The 20000-nt window shown below is 44.2% G+C and overlaps 1 protein-coding gene across 1 annotated transcript in view; it reads left to right on the top strand.

The window, feature by feature from the left end:
• Positions 1-20000, top strand: part of LOC113803664 (putative achaete scute target 1) — a gene marked incomplete at its 5' end in the record, with an annotated part of 110448 nt that overhangs the window by 74016 nt on the left and 16432 nt on the right. Inside the window, 3 exon segments of the mRNA XM_027354470.2 lie at positions 8220-8328; positions 15152-15316; positions 16777-16933. Of these exon segments, the coding sequence (XP_027210271.1) occupies positions 8220-8328; positions 15152-15316; positions 16777-16933 (431 nt within the window).

The following is a 20000-nucleotide window of genomic DNA, read 5'->3' as shown; positions in this document are numbered from 1 at the left end:
CTAGTCTAAGGTTTTGTTTTCTTCTCTCTCCTCTCCTTTTATTCGCTCTCTCTTTCCCGTTTTCTCTTTCTCCTCATCAGTAACATATATTCTTAATCTGTATCTTTTCTTTCTTTGTTCTGCTTCCATTTTCTTCATCCGAAAACCCAGAGGCAACAACGAGTACGATCTCTGTTTATAGAAAATGTATCCATATCGCTTTTATTGCGGTCATTTTTATATGACACCCGAGTACAGTCCTTGTTTAGAATAGACTCGTTTGGAGTTTTATTTCGACACTTTCCATTCGACACCGAAGTGGAACCCTTGTTTAGAATAGACACATTTGGGGTTTTATTTCGAAACTTGCCATTCGACACCCAAGTACAACCCTTGTTTGTTATGGACACATCTGGAATTTTATTTCGACACTTTCAATTTCACACCCAAGTAGGCTACAACCCTTGTTTGTTATGGACACATCTGGAATTTTATTTCGACACTTGCCATTCGACACCTAAGCACAACCCTTGTTTAGAATAGACACATTCACGTAGTTTTATTTGGTATTTTTATTTTTTTATTATTATTATTTCGGTACTTGTGCGAATGTGGTTTTCTAAGGACGTCGGAGTGAGGGTTCGATGCCGAGAAGAAGTCTTTGGGAGATAAGGGATGCTGGCGAGACGTTGGTGGGGCGGGGTGAGGGGGAGGGGGGGAGAGAAAGCAGAGACTATGGGGCGAGGAGGGGATGGAAGGCGGGGTGGTGGGTGGGGGGGTAGGGGTAGGGGGTAGGGGAGATAGAAGACATGCCCCCCATAGCCCACCCCCTCCCCCCCCCCCCCCACCCACCCCGCAGAAAAAAAGAAATCGGAGAAAGTAAAACGAAGAGAGAAAAAGGAGATAGAGAAAAAAGTAAGACAAAGATAAAGAGAGTAGCGGACGGAGCGAGCAGTGTACGTGTATATGTATGTACGTATGTACGTATGTGTGTGTGTGTGTGTGTGTGTGTGTGTGTGTGTGTGTGTGTGTGTGTGTGTGTGTGTGTGTGTGTGTCGCGCCTTGTGTTCCACTTGAGAAGTAAATCCTCAGCCCCGCCCTTGATTCCCTCTCTATCCTCATCCTCACCCTTTTGACAGCGCTGCTCCTTGATGACGGCTAGGAAGGAGGGAGGAGGAGGAGAAGGAGAAGGAGAAGAAGGAGGTGGAGGAGGTGGAGAGGAAGGGGGGAGGAAGTGGAGAGGAAGGGGGAGGAAGGGGGAGGAGGTGGAGAGGAAGGGAGGAGGAGGAGGAGAAGGAGAAGGAGAAGGAGAAGGAGAAGGAGGGGAAGTGGAAGGGGGAGGAGGAGGAGAAGGTGGAAAATGAGGAGGAATAGGAGGAGGAGAAGGAGGAGGGGAAGAGGAGGAGCTGGAGCGGGCGGAGGGGCGTGAGGAGGAGGACGAGGAGGGGCGTGAGGAGGAGACATGGGATCTCCTTACTTCTATAAGACGTCGAAAATCTCTCTCCTAACCTCCCCCCCCCCCTCCCCTCCCTCCCTCCCCTCCCCCCCATGGCCAAGGAGACGTAATTAAAACTCCGAAGGGGAATGAAACCGCGTTTGTATGTGGGGGTGCGGGGGGGAGGGGAAGGTGTTGGGGAGGGGGGGGGGAGAGTGAATGAGGGAGTGTCAGCGAGCGAGTGATTGTGGGAGTGTGGGTATGAGTGAGTGAGATTTATGTGAGAGTATGAGTGAGAAAATGAGTAAGAGTGAGTGTGAGTGAGAAAATGAGAGTGAGAGTGAGTGAGTGAGCAAATGAGCGAGTAAGGGTGAGTATGAGTGAGAAAATGAGAGGGAGAGAGAGTGAGTGAGAAAATGAGAGAGTGAGAGTGAGTGAGTAAGAAAATTAGAGAGTTAGAGGGAGTATGAGTGAGAAAATGAGATAGTGAGAGTGAGTATGAGTGAGAAAATGAGCGAGTGATAAAAAGAGCGAGTGAGAGCAGTATAGGTGAGAGAATAAGGGAGTGAGAGACATGAGAAAGAGAGGAAGTGGGAAGAGGAAGGTTGATTGGCCCAGTAGGAAGCGAAACAGAGAGAGAGAGAGAGAGAGAGAGAGAGAGAGAGAGAGAGAGAGAGAGAGAGAGAGAGAGAGAGAGAGAGAGAGAGAAAGAGAGAGAGAGAGAGAGAGAGAGAGAGAGAGAGAGAAAAACGCTAAAACATAGGCGTTTTGTAAACAGAGTACTTGGTGATGCTTTATGGGGAGAGGGAAGGGAGGGGGAGGGGAGTAGAGGGGGTAGAATGGAATGCATCAGACGAGGAATTGGAAGGGGAAGCGGGTGGGGGGGGGGAAGGGGAAGGAGGGGGAGAGGTAATAGGTAAAAGGAAATAGGAAATAGGAAATACGCCGGATGTGTGGCGAGTAAAGTGAGGAAGTGGAAAGTGTGATCCTTTTTGGTAGGCCTACGGGAAGAAAAAGAACCGTTTGTGCTCTGGTTTGCTTTTGTTTTTGTTGTTTTTCTTTTGGCCATTTATGTGTATTTGTTTAGTTGGTGCGAGTTTTAAAATGTGCAGGTGGGTGGGTGATTTTATCAATGATGTTTTGTTGCTCTTTCTTTTCTCTCTCTCTCTCTTTCTGTCTGTCTCTCTCTTTCTGTCTGTCTCTCTCTTTCTGTCTGTCTCTCTCTCTCTCTCTCTCTCTCTCTCTCTCTCTCTCTCTCTCTCTCTCTCTCTCCTCTCTCTCTCTCTCTCTCTCTCTCTCCTCTCTCTCTCTCTCCTCCTTTCACTCTCTCTTTCACGTTCTCTCCTTCCCATCCTCCCCCCCTCTCTCTTCCCCCCGCCTCTTTTCCTCCCTTTCCCTCTCTCTCTCCCTTTCTCCACCTCCCTCTTAAATACAGACAGATGTCGAAAGTCCACATTATTATAGCAATCTCGTGACGTCGGGCTCTGGGTAACAATGCAGTTTGGCGTGTGCTGTGTACTTAGTTAGGAAAGTTGCGAATGCTGCCATGTTTATTTTTGTTTACTTTTCGATGCAGCTTAGACGTTTGGTGTCACGATGCAGAGAATGGTTTAAAGTCTGTTAATAGGAGGGTGAGGGTGAGGGTGAGGGTGAGGGGGAGAGAGGGTGAGGGTGAGGGTGAGGGGGAGAGAGGGTGAGGGTGAGGGTGAGGGTGAGGGTGAGGGAGAGAGAGGGAGTGGAAGAGGGAGGGTGAGTGAGTGAGTGAGTGAGTGGGAGGGGGGTGGCAGGCAGGCAGGCGGCGGCAGGCTGGCAGGTTGGTCCCGAGATCGTCAAAATAATTCGATTAGATAAAGACACCTGCTGGAGGAAACAAAAAAGAAAGAGGGAGAGAAACAGAGATAGAAACGCTGGCACAAAAACGCAGACACAAATACACAGATATAGATACACAGACACAGTGGTAGAAACACAGAGAGAGACAGAGACAGAGAGGAAAGAGAGAGACAAGGGGGAAGAGAGGCATAAGAAAGAGAGATACATAGGAAGGAGAGACAGTGAGGCAGAGGGAAGAGAGAAAGAGAAAGAGAGACAAAGCAAGAGAAGAAGGAAGAGAAACAGAGACCTGGACAAAGAAAACGTGACGGTCTTCACGGAAAGCCGAAAGTTCGGGAATACCGTGACAGCTAAACGTCTTTTTTAACACGAGTCGGTACGGACGTAATTGGCTTGCCCTCGACCTAGCGCCATTTTTCTTTACATTTTTTTTGTTTGTCGGAGAATGTTATAATGGATAATTTTTGATATTTGGTAATGTAGTTATATTTTTGCTTATATTTCGGTGGTAAGTGAGCGCTATAATGGGAAATCTTTAATATCACGTAATAATATAATGATATTTTTTTCTTATATAATGATATTTTCTCATATAATTATATTTTATTCATATATAATTATATTTTATTCTCATATACTTATATTTTATTCTCATATGATTACGTTTTTTCGTATATAGTTATATTTTTCTTAAAGTATTGGTTGCCGGAGAGCGCTACAGATTATAACCTTTGAAGTTGTTTAAATTGATTCGTCAAATTAAAAAAGAATGCGAATGAGAAGAATGTGTAATTCCAGAATGTTCGATGAGTACTTGACGTTTCGATATATATTTTGCATCAATTATTTGGAATTGCTTCGAGTCTTTCTTAAATTTTTGCGCAGTTTGTCACGATCAAATTAATTTATCTTCGTCTTGATCAAAAGCGAATTTTAAAAATGTATGAAAACAAGAAATTAGATAAGTTTTTTTTTTTTTTTTTTTTTTAAGAGGAGGGTAAAGAGAGAGAAAAATAATTTGTTAGTGAAAACAAAACAAACAAACAAACGAAAAAAAATGTAACGAGAGACCTTTTAGTTGATATTTTGGAAATACCGGCGGAATGCTGGTCTTTCCCCCACCACCATCCACGCGCCCCTCATTCACCCCCACCATCCACGCCCCTCTCCCCCCTCATTCACCCCCTACCATCCACCGCCCTCTCTCCTCCCATTCAATCCCCACCATCCACGCCCCTCTCCCCCCTTCATTCCCCCCACCATCCACGCCCCTCTCCCCCTCATTCACCCCCACCATCCACGCCCCTCTCCCCCTCATTCACCCCCACCATCCACGCCTCTCTACCCCATCACTCCCCCCACCTCATCCCCCTCCTCCTCCCCCCATTCAACTCTCTGCTACCTCATCCACCCCCCCTCTCCCCCTCATTCACCCCCACCATCCACGCCCCTCTCCCCCTCATTCACCCCTGTTTCACCATCGACGCCCTCTCCCCCCTCATTCACACCCCCACCATCCACGCCCCAGCTCCCTCCCCTCATTCACTCCCCACCATCCACGCTTACCCACTCCCCCTCATTCCACCCCCCACCATCCACGACCCTCTCCCCCCATTCACCCACCTCTCCACCATCCACGCCCCACTCCCCCCTCATTCACCCCCACCATCCACGCCCCACTCCCCCCCTCATTCATCTCTCCCCACCGCATCCACCCCCTTCTCCCCATCACTCACCCCCTCATTCACTCCCTCACCATCTCCCTTCTCCCCCCATTCACTCCCACTCCCCTCTCCCCACCCCATTCACCTCCAACTATCCACCCTCCTCTCTCTCTCCCCTCTCCCGACCCCTCTCTCCCCCCTATCTACACTACTCCCACCTCATCTCCCCCCTCTCCCCCATTCACTCCCACCCCCTCCTCTCTCCCCACCCCACTCACTCCCAACCATCCACCCCCCTCTCCCCCTCACTCACTCCCCCCTCTCCCCCCCATTCACTCCCCACCATCCCCCTCCCTCTCCCCCTCCACTAACCTCACTACCCCCTCATCGCTGTCGCCGTGGGTTTTTGCGTCCTGTCTTCCTTCATTTTGTTTTGTTTGTGTCTCTTTTTTTCGCGTGTGTGTGTTCACCCTTCGCCATTATCGTTATCTTTAGTTTTCGTCGTGGTTCTGGTTTATCTTTTCCTGTTCCTTCATTTCTTCCTGTCATTTCTTCGCCTCTCCTTCTCTTCCCTCGCCCACTGGACGGGCGTGTGCAACACCGATGGGTTATGTAGTGTGTGTGTGTGTGTGTGTGTGTGTGTGTGTGTGTGTGTGTGTGTGTGTGTGTGTGTGTGTGTGTGTGTGTGTGTGTGTGTGTGTGTGTTTGCATGGCTGTTAGCGTATTCGAACGGAGGAAGGAGGAAGAAGAGAAAGAGAAAGAAAGAAGGAGGAGGAGGAGGAGGAGGAGGAGGAGGAGAGAAGGAGGAAGAAGAGGAGAAGAGAGGAGAGGAGGAGGAGGAAGAGGAAGTAGAGGAGAGAGAGGAGAGGAGGAGGAAGAAGAAGAGGAGAGGAGAAAGAAGAAGAAGAGGAGAGAGAGGAGAGGAGAAAGAAGAAGAAGAGGAGAGAGAGGAGAGGAGAAAGAAGAAGAAGAGGACGAGAGAGAGGAGAGAGAGGAGAGGAGGGAGAGGAGGAGGAGGAAGGTCAACATTCCGCGATTGCAGCCCTATCAAACGGCGTCGCAAGGCCCCCCGCGCCGAAAGGTCAGCTCACGTGCGCGCAACACAGCGGCGGCGGCGATGGCGGCTGTGACGGCGGGGGGGGGGGGGGGCGGTCTCCTGTCATTGCTAGCCCTCACGCCCTCGCCCCCGGGCCGTGGAGGGCGATGGGCGCGCGCGACTGGCTTGTGGTCGGTGCGTTTGGGAGTGTTTTTCGGGTTTGGGAAACTTGATTCTTGGTTTGTTGGTGGTGGTGGTCGTGGTGGTGGTCGTAGTCGTAGTCGTGAAGGTCATGCTCATGGTCGTCGTCATGCTCATGGTCATGGTCGTCGTCGTCGTCGTCATCGTCATCGTCATGATCTTCATCTTCATCTTCATCTTCATCTTCATCTTCATCTTCATCTTCATCTTCATCATCTTCATCTTCATCTTCATCTTCATCTTCATCTTCATCTTCATCATCTTCATCTTCATCTTCATCTTCATCTTCATCTTCATCTTCATCATCATCATCATCATCATCATCAATAATCATCATCATCATCATCAATAATCATCATCATCATCAATCATCATCATCAATCATCATCATCATCATCATCATCATCATCACCACCACCATCACCATCATCATAACCATCACCATCATCATCATCACCATCAACATCATCACCATCATCATCATCATCACCATCACCATCATCATAACCATCACCATCATCATCACCATCATCATCATAATCATCATCACCATCATCATAACCATCACCATCATCATCATCACCATCACCATCATCATAACCATCACCATCATCTTCATCATCACCATCATCGTCGAATTCCTATTTGATATTGAGGAAAAGACCCAAATGAAATGCAGTTCCCTGTACAGGGCTCGACCTTAGCACTAGCCCCGACGGTCATTGACTAGTAAAACCCAGGCGCGGGCTAGTAGAATGCACTACTCCGCTAGCCCGGCGGACGAGTGGAAAGTAGACAGCCACAAATGATTGAACAGGTTCCACCCCAAGCAGAGAGTCTCGACCTGGAACTTTTTGTCGAGTAAGAAGTTACAATAAATTCATTGGTGACCTATTATCTAACTCAGCAAGCCGGGGTTTCATTAATCTTCTGTAAAGTTCAATATTTAGGCTAGTAAAAAAAAAAAAAAAAAAAAAAACTCAATTTACTGGCGGTGGGCTAGTTGAAAATAAATTTAAGCGCAAGGCCTGCTATTTGACAGGGGGAAGGTGGGAGGTAGGAGGGGGGTATGGAGAGGGGTGGTAGGGAGGGTGAGGGGCAGTTAAATGGGGGTTGGGGTAGGGGGAGGGGGAAGAGAGAAGAGAGAAGAGGGAGGAAGTGGGAGAGACAGGTGACACGTGTCGGTGGGGTGGGGATGGTGGGGGGTGGGGGTGGGGTGGGGGGGTAGACACCTGTCTGTGGCGGTTGAGGGGAGTGGTCGCTCGGTGCACAGGTGTTCGAGAGAGGAAGCACTGTTCTATAAATTACAACTGCCTGTACTGAAAGCTACTTGAGTTACGATTGGGGGTTATCTGCCCAGGTGGTGGCTGTGAAGAAAATATTTGTTCCTTCGCTTATCATATCTTCGTTGGAGCAGTAAGCAGAAATGGCGATAACAGCCTTGATAAGATGTTATGTAACATGCTGACACACCGCTTTCATCTCCTAATGATATTCATAGAAGTTCGTAAGATTTTTTTTTTCATCAAATGTGTTTTTCATTATCCTTATCCCCTCCCTTCCTCCCACTTCATCGTACATCATATTTTATCTTTCCCTTTTTTGTGTCCACCCCCCCCCCCCTCCTCTCCCTTTCATAACCAGTTTTCATTCATTTTTTTCCCTCTTGCGTTACTTCAGATTTACAGAGGGGATAAGATGAGATTAGATGCAAGAGCAAAACATATATATATACTCCACGTTAAATTTACCTTCATATTAAACCCCCCACTCCATTATCATCATGATCTTCATAATCTGCAGATAATATTCCAGTTCTCCCAACCCACATTTAATCAACGGTCTGTTTGTATCTCTCTCTCTCCCATTCTAGGTTATTTTGACATCCATCTTTCCCTCTTCTCCTGCATAAAATGAGCAACACTTTTTCTCCCATTCTGCACTAAATAAAGCAACACTTTTTCTCCCATTCTGCACTAAATAAGAAACACGTATTCTCCCATTCCACCCCAAATTGACATTTATTTTCTCCTGTTCCACATTGAATTAACATCGTTTTCCTTTTTTCCAGACTGTTCGAAGCGGAGGAGCAGGATCTCTTCGCCGACCTCCAATCTCTGCCTCGCAATGCAGCCCTCAGGAAGCTCAACGACCTTATCAAGCGTGCTCGTCTGGCAAAGGTCAGTTAGGCACTTATTTTTTCCTACTTTTTCCCTTTATTTCGTTTTCCCTCTTACTCCTTCTTCTCCTCGTACTTGCTTGTATTCGTCGTCTTCTTTGCCTTTATTTTTGTCTTCAGTTGTTTTCGTCTGGGTAGTATGTTATTTGGCTTCCATCTGGCAGTCCGGTTCCATCCCTCCTGACCTGTTGAGGGGCGTGGTCACCCCTCTCTGGACGGCGAAAGGGGGTCTTTGGGACGGCAGCAACCATCTTGGCATCACACTGCTCAGTATACCATGCAAGGTTCTCGTCCACATTCGTCTGAGACGGATCTGAGACCATCTACCGAGGCACCAGAGACCGGAGCAATCTGGATTTACTCATGGCAGGTCCACAATAGATCGTATCCTGGCGCTTCGGATCATGGTGGAACGCCGTCATGCGCTGCTCTCAGCCTACATCGCTCTCAAGAACTCAGGAGTGACTCTGCATCGCGAATCCCTCTCGGCGATCCTGAGACTCAGGGGAATTCCAGCAGTGATTCTTGGATTAATAGCAAGCTTGTGTACTGGTAGTGGAAGTGCTGTAAAGTGTAAAGGGCCTATCGAGATTCTTGCCTGTTAATTCAGGAGTGAGGCAAGGCTGTGTTCTCGCACCATCAACTTTCAATACTTGCATGAACTGGATAATGGCTAGAGCTAGTATCCAAAGTCACTGTGGAGCAATGCTAGGTAATATCAAGGTCACTGGCCTTGATTTTGCTGACGATGTTGTTTTTTTTCCCGAGTCCCTGGAATCTCAGGCGGCAGATATTAATGCAGTCAGCAATGAGGCGAACCCTGTAAGTTTAAAGGTTTCCTGGACCAAGACCGAGATCCAGGATTTTGAGGGCCTTCTAGGAGAACCTGTTCAGTCGATATATGCTTGCGGCGAGAACATCGAAGTCACCGAGAGCTTTACATATCTTGGTAGTGCCATGGACTCCGAAAGAGTATTTGGAGGTGCCGGGACCTGCCAAGTTCAGGCGCGGTTCAACTGGTCTTGTGTACGTCTAGGACCTGACTTGTGTCCGAGTACCGATCCAGGCTAAGTGTTTCAACAGCGAAAAGCACCGCCGTAATAGACCGCACATACCTATTATTTGAATAACACCGCGCATAGTACGTCTCGTTTGAGCAACATGGAGCATGACTTAATCCATGTTTCACCATAATTTCGTGTTTCATGGCGTATATATTTTTTGAAGAAAAAAAGCACGGAAACCAATATATCAGATTCAAAATTATAAACGCTAGGCTGATGGGACGTCGACGCGAGTGTAGATCCTCAGTTTCATATAAGCCATTTCTTGTTTTGGGAATAAAAACCGAATTTTGTGATTATTAACTCTGAATGTTTTATATAAAATCTGTAATATAACTTTTGTTGACTCTACACATTGGTAAGTTCTGTAAGCGAATTGCAGACAATGATTTTAAATTGCACCCTGGAAAGCCCGGAGATACCCGAGGAAAAGAACGCCCTTGTTATCGCTGGCTGTCCTCTCAGTCCCCAGATTTCGCACCAAAGTCACGCGATTTGGCCCAGATAGCCGCGCTTACGGCCAGAACTGCGCGTACACAAGACCAGTTGAACCGCGCCTTTCTTTACGTGTCTTCAGGTCCTCGATACTCTCAGTTTTGCGTTATGGAAGCGAACTCTACGTAATCTTGATCCTTGGAGTCTCGTCTCGATGCCTTTCGTAACATGTCCTTGCGCCGGATCATTGGGTACACTCGGCAGGACCATTTGTCCAACCAACGGCTACACCGTGAGTCCGGCATAGGACCCGTTACCTGCACAATCCAGGACCGCCAACTCGGGCTATACGAGCACCTAGCTCGTTTCCCCGTGGATGGCGAGACAACCCTGGGTGGAAGAGGCCCGTGGGACGACCTAGGAAGTTGTGGCCTTGGGCAGACTGACCATGCAGAACCTTTGCGGGTGGAAGCGAAGGGTGGATGCGGCTATGCGCCTCCTTCGGCGTCAGCGCCATTGATGGATGGATGGATTCATCTGACTGGTTATTTTTTCCTCATTTTCTTCCTGTCTTTTCTTTCTACACCTCTTTAAATCTTCACTTCTCACAACTTCTCTTCCTTCCCGAGACTGCTACTGCTGCTCCTCCTCCTTCTCCTCCTCCTCCTCCTCCTCCTCCTCCCTCCCTCACTCCTCCCTCCTCCTCCTCCTCCTCCCTCCTCCTCTCTCCTCCCTCCTCCTCCTCCTCCTACTCCCTCCTCCTCTCCTCCTTCTCCCTCCTCTCTCCTCCCTCCTTCTCCTCCCCTTCCTCCTCCTCCTCCTCCCTCCTCCTCCCTCCTCCTCCCTCCTCCTCCTCCTACCCCTCCTCCTCCTTCTCCCTCCTTACCCCCCCTCCTTACCCTCTCCTTTCCCTTACCCCCCCCCCCCTCCTCTACCCTCTTCCTTACCCCCTCCCACCCTCTTCCTTCCTTCCTTCCCCTCTTCCTCCTCCTCCCCTCCTTCCCTCTCTTCCTCCCTCCTCCCTCCTTCCCCTCTTTTCTCCTCCCCCTCACTTTTCCCCCTCTTTCTCCTCCCCCTCCTTCCCCTCTTTTTCCTCCCCCCTCTTCTGCTTCTGCTTCCCTCTCTCTTCTCTCCTCCCCCTCTTTTCCTCCCCTTTTCCTCCCTCCCTCTCCCCCTCCTCCCCTCCCCCTCCTCCTCCTCCTCCTCCTCCTCCTCCTCCTCCTCCTCCTCCTCCTCCTCCTCCTCCTCCTCCTCCTCCTCCCTCTCATAAAAGGCCATTGCCCACCTATGACCTTACCTTATGACTCTTGACCCGCATGCAATTAAGACAATTATTGAGACAAGGTGTGGAGGTTATTTGAGCCTATCAGCCGTAATATTGTTGCACTGTTTAGGCTTCTGTGCTTTGATTTTAAGATGGGAGGCTCCGTAAGAAAAGATCTTGTAATGCTATTGATAGTCAGTTGTGTAATTGGAATGTTGGGAGATTTATTTATGTGCAGTTTGGACTGTGAGGTTTAACGCAACTATTTTCCTCTTTCTTCACCAACTACTGTGAATCGTCCACCTTCCCCCTCTTTGTCCTACCTTCCTTTCCTCCTTCCTCCTTCCTACTTTTCCTCCTTTCACCTCTTCCTTCTTTCTCCTTCCACCTCTTCCTTCTTCCTCCTTCCACCTCTTCCTTCTTCCTCCTTCCTCCTTTCTCCTCTTCCTCCTTCCCCCTCTTCCTCCTAACCCCCTCTTCCACCTTCCTCCTCTTCCTCCTTCCTCCTTACCTTCCTTCACTCCTTCTCTCTCTCTTCCTCCTTCCTCCTTCCCCCTCTCTTCCACCTCTCCTTCCTCCTTCCCCCTCTTCCGCCTTCCCTCCTCCCTTCCTCCTTCCTTCTTCCACCTTTCCTCCTCTTCCTCCTTCCCCCTCTCTTCCACCTTCCTCCTCTTCCTCCTTCCCCCTCTTCCACCTTCCTCCTCTTCCTCCTTCCCCCTCTTCCACCTTCCTCCTCTTCTCTCCTCCTCCTTCCCCTCTTCCACCTTCCCTCCTCTTCCCTCCTTCCCCCTTGTCCACCTTCCTCCTCTTCCTCCTCCTTCCTCCTTCCCCCTTGTCCACCTTCCTCCTCTTCCTCCTCCTTCTCTTCTTCCTCCTCTTCCTCTTCTCCTTCCCCCCTTCCCTCCCCTTTCCTCTCCTGCTCCTCCTCCATTTCCTCCTCCTCTATTCTTCCATTCACTCTTTTCCATATTCTATATTTTTCTCTTTCCTCCCTCCCTCCTCCCCTTTCCTCTCTTCCTCCTTCTCCACCTCTTCCTCCTCCTCCACCTCTTCCCTCCTCCTCCACCCTCTTCCTCCCCTCCTCCACCCTCCTACTCCTCCTCCTCCCTCCTCCTCCTCCCTCCTCCCTCCTCCCTCCTCCTCCTCCTCCCCCCCCCTCCTCCTCTCCTCCTCCTCCTCCTCCTCCTCCCTCCTCCTCCCTCCTCCTCCCCCCCCTCCCCCTCTCTTCCACCTCTCCTCCACCTCTGCCTTCTCTCTCTTCCTCCACCTTCTCTTCCTCTTCTTCCTCCTCTTCCCTTCACTTGCTCTTCCTCCTCCTCTTCCTCCCACCTTCTCTTCCTCCACACTTGCTCTTCCTCCCTCCTCCTCTCTCCCTCTGCCTCCTCCCTCCTCCTCCTCTGCCTCCCCCCCTCTCTTTCTCCTCCTCCTCTATTCTAACTTCTCTTCCAAACTCCCCTCCTATCTTCCATCCACCTCACTCTTCCTCCTCCTCCTACTCCTCTTCCTTTTGATTCCCTCCTCTCTCCCTCCCTCCTCCTCCTCCCTCCCTCCTCCTCCCTCCTCCTCCTCCCTCCCTCCCTCCTCCCTCCCTCCTCCTCCTCCCTCCTCCTCCTCCCCCCCCCATCCTCTCTCTTCCACTCCTCCACCTTTCTCTATTCCTCCACCTTCTCCTCCTCCTCCACTTCCTCTTCTTCCTCCATTTGCTCTTCCTCTTCCACCTCTACCTTCTTTTCCTCCTCCTCTACCTTCTCTGCCTCCTCTTTCTCCTCCTCCTCCTATTCTAACTTCTCTTCCAACTCCTCTATCTTCCCCCTCCTCCTCATCCTACTCCTCTTCCTTTCGACTCTTCCTCCTCCAACTTCTCCTCCTTCTCTTCCTCCTCCTCTTCCAGCTTCTCATCCTCTTCCTCCTCTTCCTTTCTTCTTCTCTTCCTTTCTTCTTGTCTTCATCCTTCTCCTCCCTCCTTCCCCTCCTCCTTCCTTTCTTCTCATAGACAATGGCCCTTTTTTGCACGCGAAATTCAGTGAAGATACGAGGCATTAGTCATCATTTCGTCATTGAGGTTTTTGTTCTTGTGGCAAAGTGACTCTGCAATACGAGGGGGCACTGACCTAAAAAGATGTAGTTCAGGTCCTTTTTGCCACGGTGGCCTTTAGAGCGAATTCCCTCTTTTAACGCGTCTAATGGGTGATGGATTATCTCTTTCTCTGTCACTTTCTCTTTTCCACTTCTTTCACTCTCTGATGAAGATAATTCGAAACCGGTCCAATACGTCTCCTGTGTTGTGAACATATTCATTCTCATTCATACCGTTTCTACATTTGTTAACGGGAATACGGTTTATTCTCGGGGTTTGGGGTTTAGTCTCTGGCTCCTCTCCTCCTTGACTTTTATTTTTTTTATTGGCTCTCAGTTTCACTCATTCCTTTCTTTCTCTCTGCCCCTCTTTCCTTCATTTTTGATATTTTCATCATCATTTAGTATCATCATTATCATTGTTGTTATTGATTATCATCACATTAAGCATCACCATTGCAATTATCATTAATATAGCTGTATTGTTATTTTAGTAGCAGTAGTAGTAATAGTAATGATAGTAATAATGATAATAATAGTAATGATGGTAATGATGGTAATGATAATAATGATCATAGTAGTAGTAGTAGTAATGTTAATAGTAATAGTAATAGTAACAGTAGTAGTAGAAAGATTAGAAATAATAGAAGAAGTAGTTGTGATAGTAGAAGTAATAATAGAATTAGCCTTAGTTGTAATAGCAATAGTTATAATAGAAGTAGCAGTAGCAGTAGTAGAAGTAGAAGCAATGGTAGTAGTAGTAGTAGTAGTAGTAATCATACTTTTATAATTGTTATTGATAGCTATTCTTATGATTAGTAGCAGTAGCAATTTTAGTAGTAGTAGTCTTGTTATTATTGCTGTTATTGTTATTGTTAGGTGTCATTTTTTTGGCAGTAGAAGCATTTGTCGTTGTAGTTGTAGTGTTATTACAATTACTGTTATTATTATTATTGTTGATAGTAGCCTAATCATATCATTTTTGTCAATTATCATTATTGGTATGTTATAATAATCCTTATCTTTATCATTGTTCTTTTATTTTTTAGTAGCACTATATTTTATATGCTCTGTATTTGTTATTATATATTAACAATTAATTTTCACTCTTCTGTTTGATTTTGAAAGTGTGTGTTATCTATGTATTTTTTATACTTGTTTACACATCACTTATTTATAATTATGATTGCAGTATTTTGTTGACTTGTTTTGTTGTTCCCCTTGATATCAGTGTTGATACTTGTTGTGTACAGTTTATTATTATTATTATTATTATTATTATTATTATTATTATTATTATTATTATCATTATTATTATTTTTATTTTTATTTTTATTATTATTATTATTATTATTATTATTATTATTATTATTATTATTATTATTATTATTATTATTATTATTATTATTATTATTATTATTATTATTATTATTATTATTATTATTATTATTATTATTATTATTATTATTATTATTATTATTATTATTATTATTATTGTATAATGTATTTCACATCTAAGGCACCTTAAATGCTATATAGTGCAAGAAAATGCACATGTAGCTCTGTCTAAAACTGAGAGACAAGAAGAAAGAGAAAGGGATATAGTGTATTGTAGATAACAGAGACAAAGTCATTCTGATTATGAAAGTGGATAGTTATGGTCAAGTCTGTAAACAATAGAGAAGAAAAAAAAAAATGTAATAATATCATACACCCTATTATTATTACTACTTACTCCACTTCCATCTGAAACTGTCATTACTATCATTATTACCTAGATCACTAACACTACTTCTAATACCACAAAATAACTATTGGTACTACTAATTTCACGATTACTACTACTAAGTACAACTGCTACTAAAGACACCACTTCTACCACAATTGTCTTCAACCACTTTACAACCACTACCGCAACCACTCCCACCTAATTATTGACAAAACCTGTAAATTTGCCTTACTTATCATACTCTTCCTCCCCACAGGTCCACGCCTACATCATCTCCGAGCTCAAGAAGGAGATGCCTTCAATGTTTGGGCGCGAGAGCAAGAAGAAGGAACTCATCAAGAACCTCGGCACGATCTACGAGAAAATCCAACGAGAACACCAAATTTCTCCAGGAGATTTCCCTGAGATCAAGCGCATGCAGGTGAGTTGAGTGAGTTGAGTGAGTTGAGTGAGTTGAGTGAGTTGAGTGAGTTGAGTGAGTTGAGTGAGTGAGTGAGTGAGTGAGTGAGTGAGTGAGTGAGTGTGTGAGTGAGTGAGTGAGTGAGTGTGTGAGTGTGTGAGTGTGTGAGAGTGTGAGTGTGAGTGTGAGTGTGAGTGTGAGTGTGAGTGTGAGTGTGAGTGTGAGTGTGAGTGTGAGTGTGAGTGTGTGTGTGTGAGTGTGAGTGTGAGTGTGTGTGTGTGTGTGTGTGTGTGTGTGTGTGTGTGTGTGTGTGTGTGTGTGTGTGTGTGTGTGTGTGTGTGTGTGTGTGTGTGTGTGTGTGTGTGTGTGTGATGTAATGTAGGTGAATGGGTCTGGGTGTAACTGATATATGTGTAGATACATGCATGTCTGAAGTCATGTATGAAAATATATTCCTACAGTGATTCTATGAATTAGATTTAAAAAGGAAATTATGTAAAGCACTTGTCTCAAGAACAAGAAGGCAGCAAGTTCTTTCCATGCAGAGAAATGCAAAGGTAGTAGGATAGGTGTATCAGGTTTCCGTAATTGTGTCTGAATGGGTAAAGAATAGAAATTGTTGAGATGTTCATTCCTTGTCCTTGCAAAGGAGGGGGATGTGCGCCTGTGCTTGTGCGTGTGTTTCTGCTTTGTCCATAGGATTAGAGTATGGAGGAGCCTTTGAGTTTCTGTCTGTAATTTGTAACTTTTAGATATGCCAATGTAATCAGTCATATGTGCTCTGGATAGTTAAAGAAGAAGAAATGAAAAAGTGGATGGTTTGAAAATATTACCGCATTCCTAGGTCAGTCCTCTGAATACTAGTTGATATGATGGGCTTAATAACATATTCTCTTTGCCTAGGTTCATTTCATAGATTGTCCAGAAATATAGACCACAGGACAGAATTTTTTAATGGAAATCAATTTTTTTGACACCCATTAGTTACCTGCAAATTTGTACAATTCTTATACCTTACTCATACATGTTTTTAAACACTTTAGTTGCCTTAATGTTATAAGTATTATAGTCAACATACTTTATTCCTTTATAATTTAGCTAGATACCCACGATATTATTTCACTCGATTGCCGTAAACTTGTAATCTGGAAGGCATGATACAAAATAACCCTTCTCATATATACCTTGATAATGATGTTTAATTCACCTTTCTGAAATGTGTTGTTCAGCAAATTTTCCCTACCTTTTCAGGCATTATACTTAACTTTCCCTAACTTTATACTATTACAAGTATTGTGCCCAAGTAAACCCATCATGTATTCTCATCATTATCGTTATACATATTACTGTTCTCTTGCTTTCATCAGCCTTATTCCCATGGATCCTAATTACCTGACCTTTCATAACCAGCTCAACCATACACATCCTTATATTAAAAATAAAAAAGAAACCTGTTATTATTTATGTCTCCATATACACAGGATCAACTCCAGCACCATGACTTCACCAAATTCAACTTGATAAAGCCCCGTCTTCTGGAGGCAGTCGACAAGATGCTGGCCGAGGACATTGCCCGCCTGATGGCCATGATCCCAGTAGAAGAAGCCACGTCCAACAAGGAAGCCGCCATTATCCGGGGTAGGTGATTGGCCGTCTTTTGTAGGGAATAGTTCGGGTGAAAGGAGGAGTTCGGATGAGGAGAGAGAACAGTGGATAGAAGCTTAGAGAGAGTTTCAAGAGTTGTAGAGAGATCCATGTATAGTCTTCGGGGAGAGAGCCTCATAGAAAATCCCTGGTATGGTTTGTTGTGTTCTTCAGTGGAATTGTGTTCCAAGGAAATGGGGAAAGTGTCGCTGGTTAGGCTGCACAGAAGTTGGGAATTGCCCTGATATTCTGTTAGTCATTTATATTTTGTTTTGATATACATGGTAAGGTATTGACCTTTTTTTTTTCCCCCTAGTATATATGTATATGTATATATATATTATGTGCATATATATATATATTATGTGTATATATATGTTATGTGTATATACATATTTTTTCTTTTCTCGTCTTTTTTTTCTTTTTCCTTTTTTTTCTCTTTTATGTGTATCTAATTTCCTGTATTTATGTTATCTTGGTGATTTGCACTTTGAGTCATACGTGATATAATTTTGCTATCTACTTTTATATGTAATTAAATTGTTCAATAGATGTAGAGAATATACATAGAGATAGATACATGTTTTCTGTGTGATTATTTTACTGTGTTATAAGTCGTTAGAACTAGAAGATAGAGCTTCGTGGTTGTTCCAGTTTTATATTGTGAGTAATACATAGGCCTAAGTGTCACACGTCATTAGAAATATAAAACATATGAAAAGGAATTGACGTATCTTTTGATAGTAAATCTAAATAGCATTTTATTAGCTTCTCTTAAACTTTATCAGATAACACAGAACCTCCCACTCCATTCACCTCCATTTTTTTTTTCTTTCTTTCTTTCTTTTTTTTTCGCTTGTGTCGATAAGGTTTTAGTTGGCGCTCCTTTAACAGCATAGTGAATTAATACTGAACAGAGCAGAGGATGATAGTCTGTTGGTACTACAATTAATACTACTTTAACAAATAACAGAACTACACTAAAGGTACTTTCTTTACTATAGGATCACTCCCATGTGTTAAATGTGTTCTCAATCCTTTAATATTATTATGAACTAGAATATATGTATATTGTCTTTTTTTTAGAGGGGTGGGGGAATTATATGCATAGGAATTTTGCATTACTTTGCAGTTATTATTTATGTACTGAATGACTCAGTTTGGTTCTGTCCTTAATCTGTACTTGGAAACTACTGCATTTGTTGTATGGCTTAGCACATTTCTTATTCTTTAGAGAATAGTCAGTCCATAATTAGAGTATTGCAAATGTTTTTTGACGAATAGTTCATGAGTAAGCAGTCGGAGGATAAGAGTCTATGATACAGCATAGTTCCCCGTATCGTGATTAACAAAAAAAATGGTCTATCAACACTTCATTAGATATAACAACAGAGTAATTTCTGATTTGGTTATCACTTATGACGTTCCCCAAAGAGCAATTCTTAGTATCCTATTACTTTCCAATTAGCTCAGTGACATTAACACTTCAGTTAACATGGGATGACATTATATTTGGTTGATAGGAACATCCTGCCTCTTAGGAAATAGGAAATAGATATGTTTATTTGCTCAAGAGGCTTGGATATCAAGAAATAGGGCTTATAAGTTATTGGTTATTTGGAACTATCAATGTAACCTGAGGGTGTGGCTGAACTTTAGGGTCCAACCATTTTTTTAAATTTTCATTGTTAGTGTATTATTCATGTAGTGCCTCACCCATTGCCTAACCCATATGGCATGTCCTCTCAGACTGTAGTTTCTTTTTTTTTTCTTTTTCTTTTTTTCCCATAGATGGCTCCACAAGTGCTTAGTCACCAAAGACTCAAGTGGTAGCTGTACCTATCTCACCTGTTTACCCTGTTTCTTGAATTTTATTTTTATTTACTTATTTTTCTTTGCTATTAGTATTCATAGCAACATAGTAATCATAATATCAGTATTAGTTTATAACACTATCAGTATAAATAGGGAAGGGGATTTCAGGGGTGACCACAAAGGCCCATTAATTGGCTTCTCAGTGGCTGAGGACTTGTAAAGTCATCCATGTATAAATGCAGTTTGCAAAAGTTAAGTACAGTGGCAATTTATTCATGTTCCTGGCAGTAATGGGCTAAAATTATATACTTAAGAATTTCTTAGGTCATTATTATTTTATCATTATTTATTAGCAATGTATTAAAAAAAAAAAAAGTAATCTTATTGAGATTCTGCTTTCTTTTCTACTTTCAAAATTTGCCTTTTTCTCTCTCTCTCTCTCTCTCTCTCTCTCTCTCTCTCTCTCTCTCTCTCTCTCTCTCTCTCTCTCTCTCTCTCTCTCTCTCTCTCTCTCTCTCTCTCTCTCTCTCTCTCTCTCTCTCTCTCTCTCTCTCTCTCTCTCTCTCTCTCTCTCTCTCTCTCTCTCTCTCTCTCTCTCTCTCTCTCATTTTGATATTTGCCAGTCTGTACACAGATATATTACCAAGATATTCCGTAAGTGCAGTAGATAGAGAAATAGATGGAAAGAATAGAGGAAGAGTAAGAATAAGAAGAGTAAGAGTTATTAAGATGTAATTATGTGTCATATCCAAGTAACTATATACAGCTGCTCATGCCACAACAGGACAGGATTCTTAGGATAGGAAGGGTTAGGGTGACATCGTCAGTATGTGTGTGTCTGTAACTAAAACCAATTTTAGGAAATAATGGTGATATTATACCAAGGTGTTGTGCTATACAGTATATTGTGTATATCAACTCGCCCTCCTCTTCGTTATCTCTGTTGAATCTTATATTGTGTGGCCAGCGCTGATAAGAGATAAGCATTGTTTAGACAGATGACCTCTTTATTAATTTTGTTAGAATGACAGCTTTTTTAGCTCTGTTATAGATATTATTTGAATCTACGTCCATATGTGCATTTATGTGGATTTGCACACAAGCACATGCATAAACATACAGGTACACAAGCAAATATGTATATTATTAATACACGTGCATACAAATGCATATATACCTACACATGTAGTTTACAGACACACACACCACACATGTGGTAGTTATTTTAATGAGAGAAAGAGAGAAT

Source organism: Penaeus vannamei, chromosome 43 (genome assembly GCF_042767895.1).
Source record: "Penaeus vannamei isolate JL-2024 chromosome 43, ASM4276789v1, whole genome shotgun sequence".
Classification (NCBI taxonomy): domain Eukaryota; kingdom Metazoa; phylum Arthropoda; class Malacostraca; order Decapoda; family Penaeidae; genus Penaeus; species Penaeus vannamei.
The sequence above is the reverse complement of the archived record's forward strand: the minus strand, read 5'-3'. Positions and strand labels throughout refer to the sequence as shown.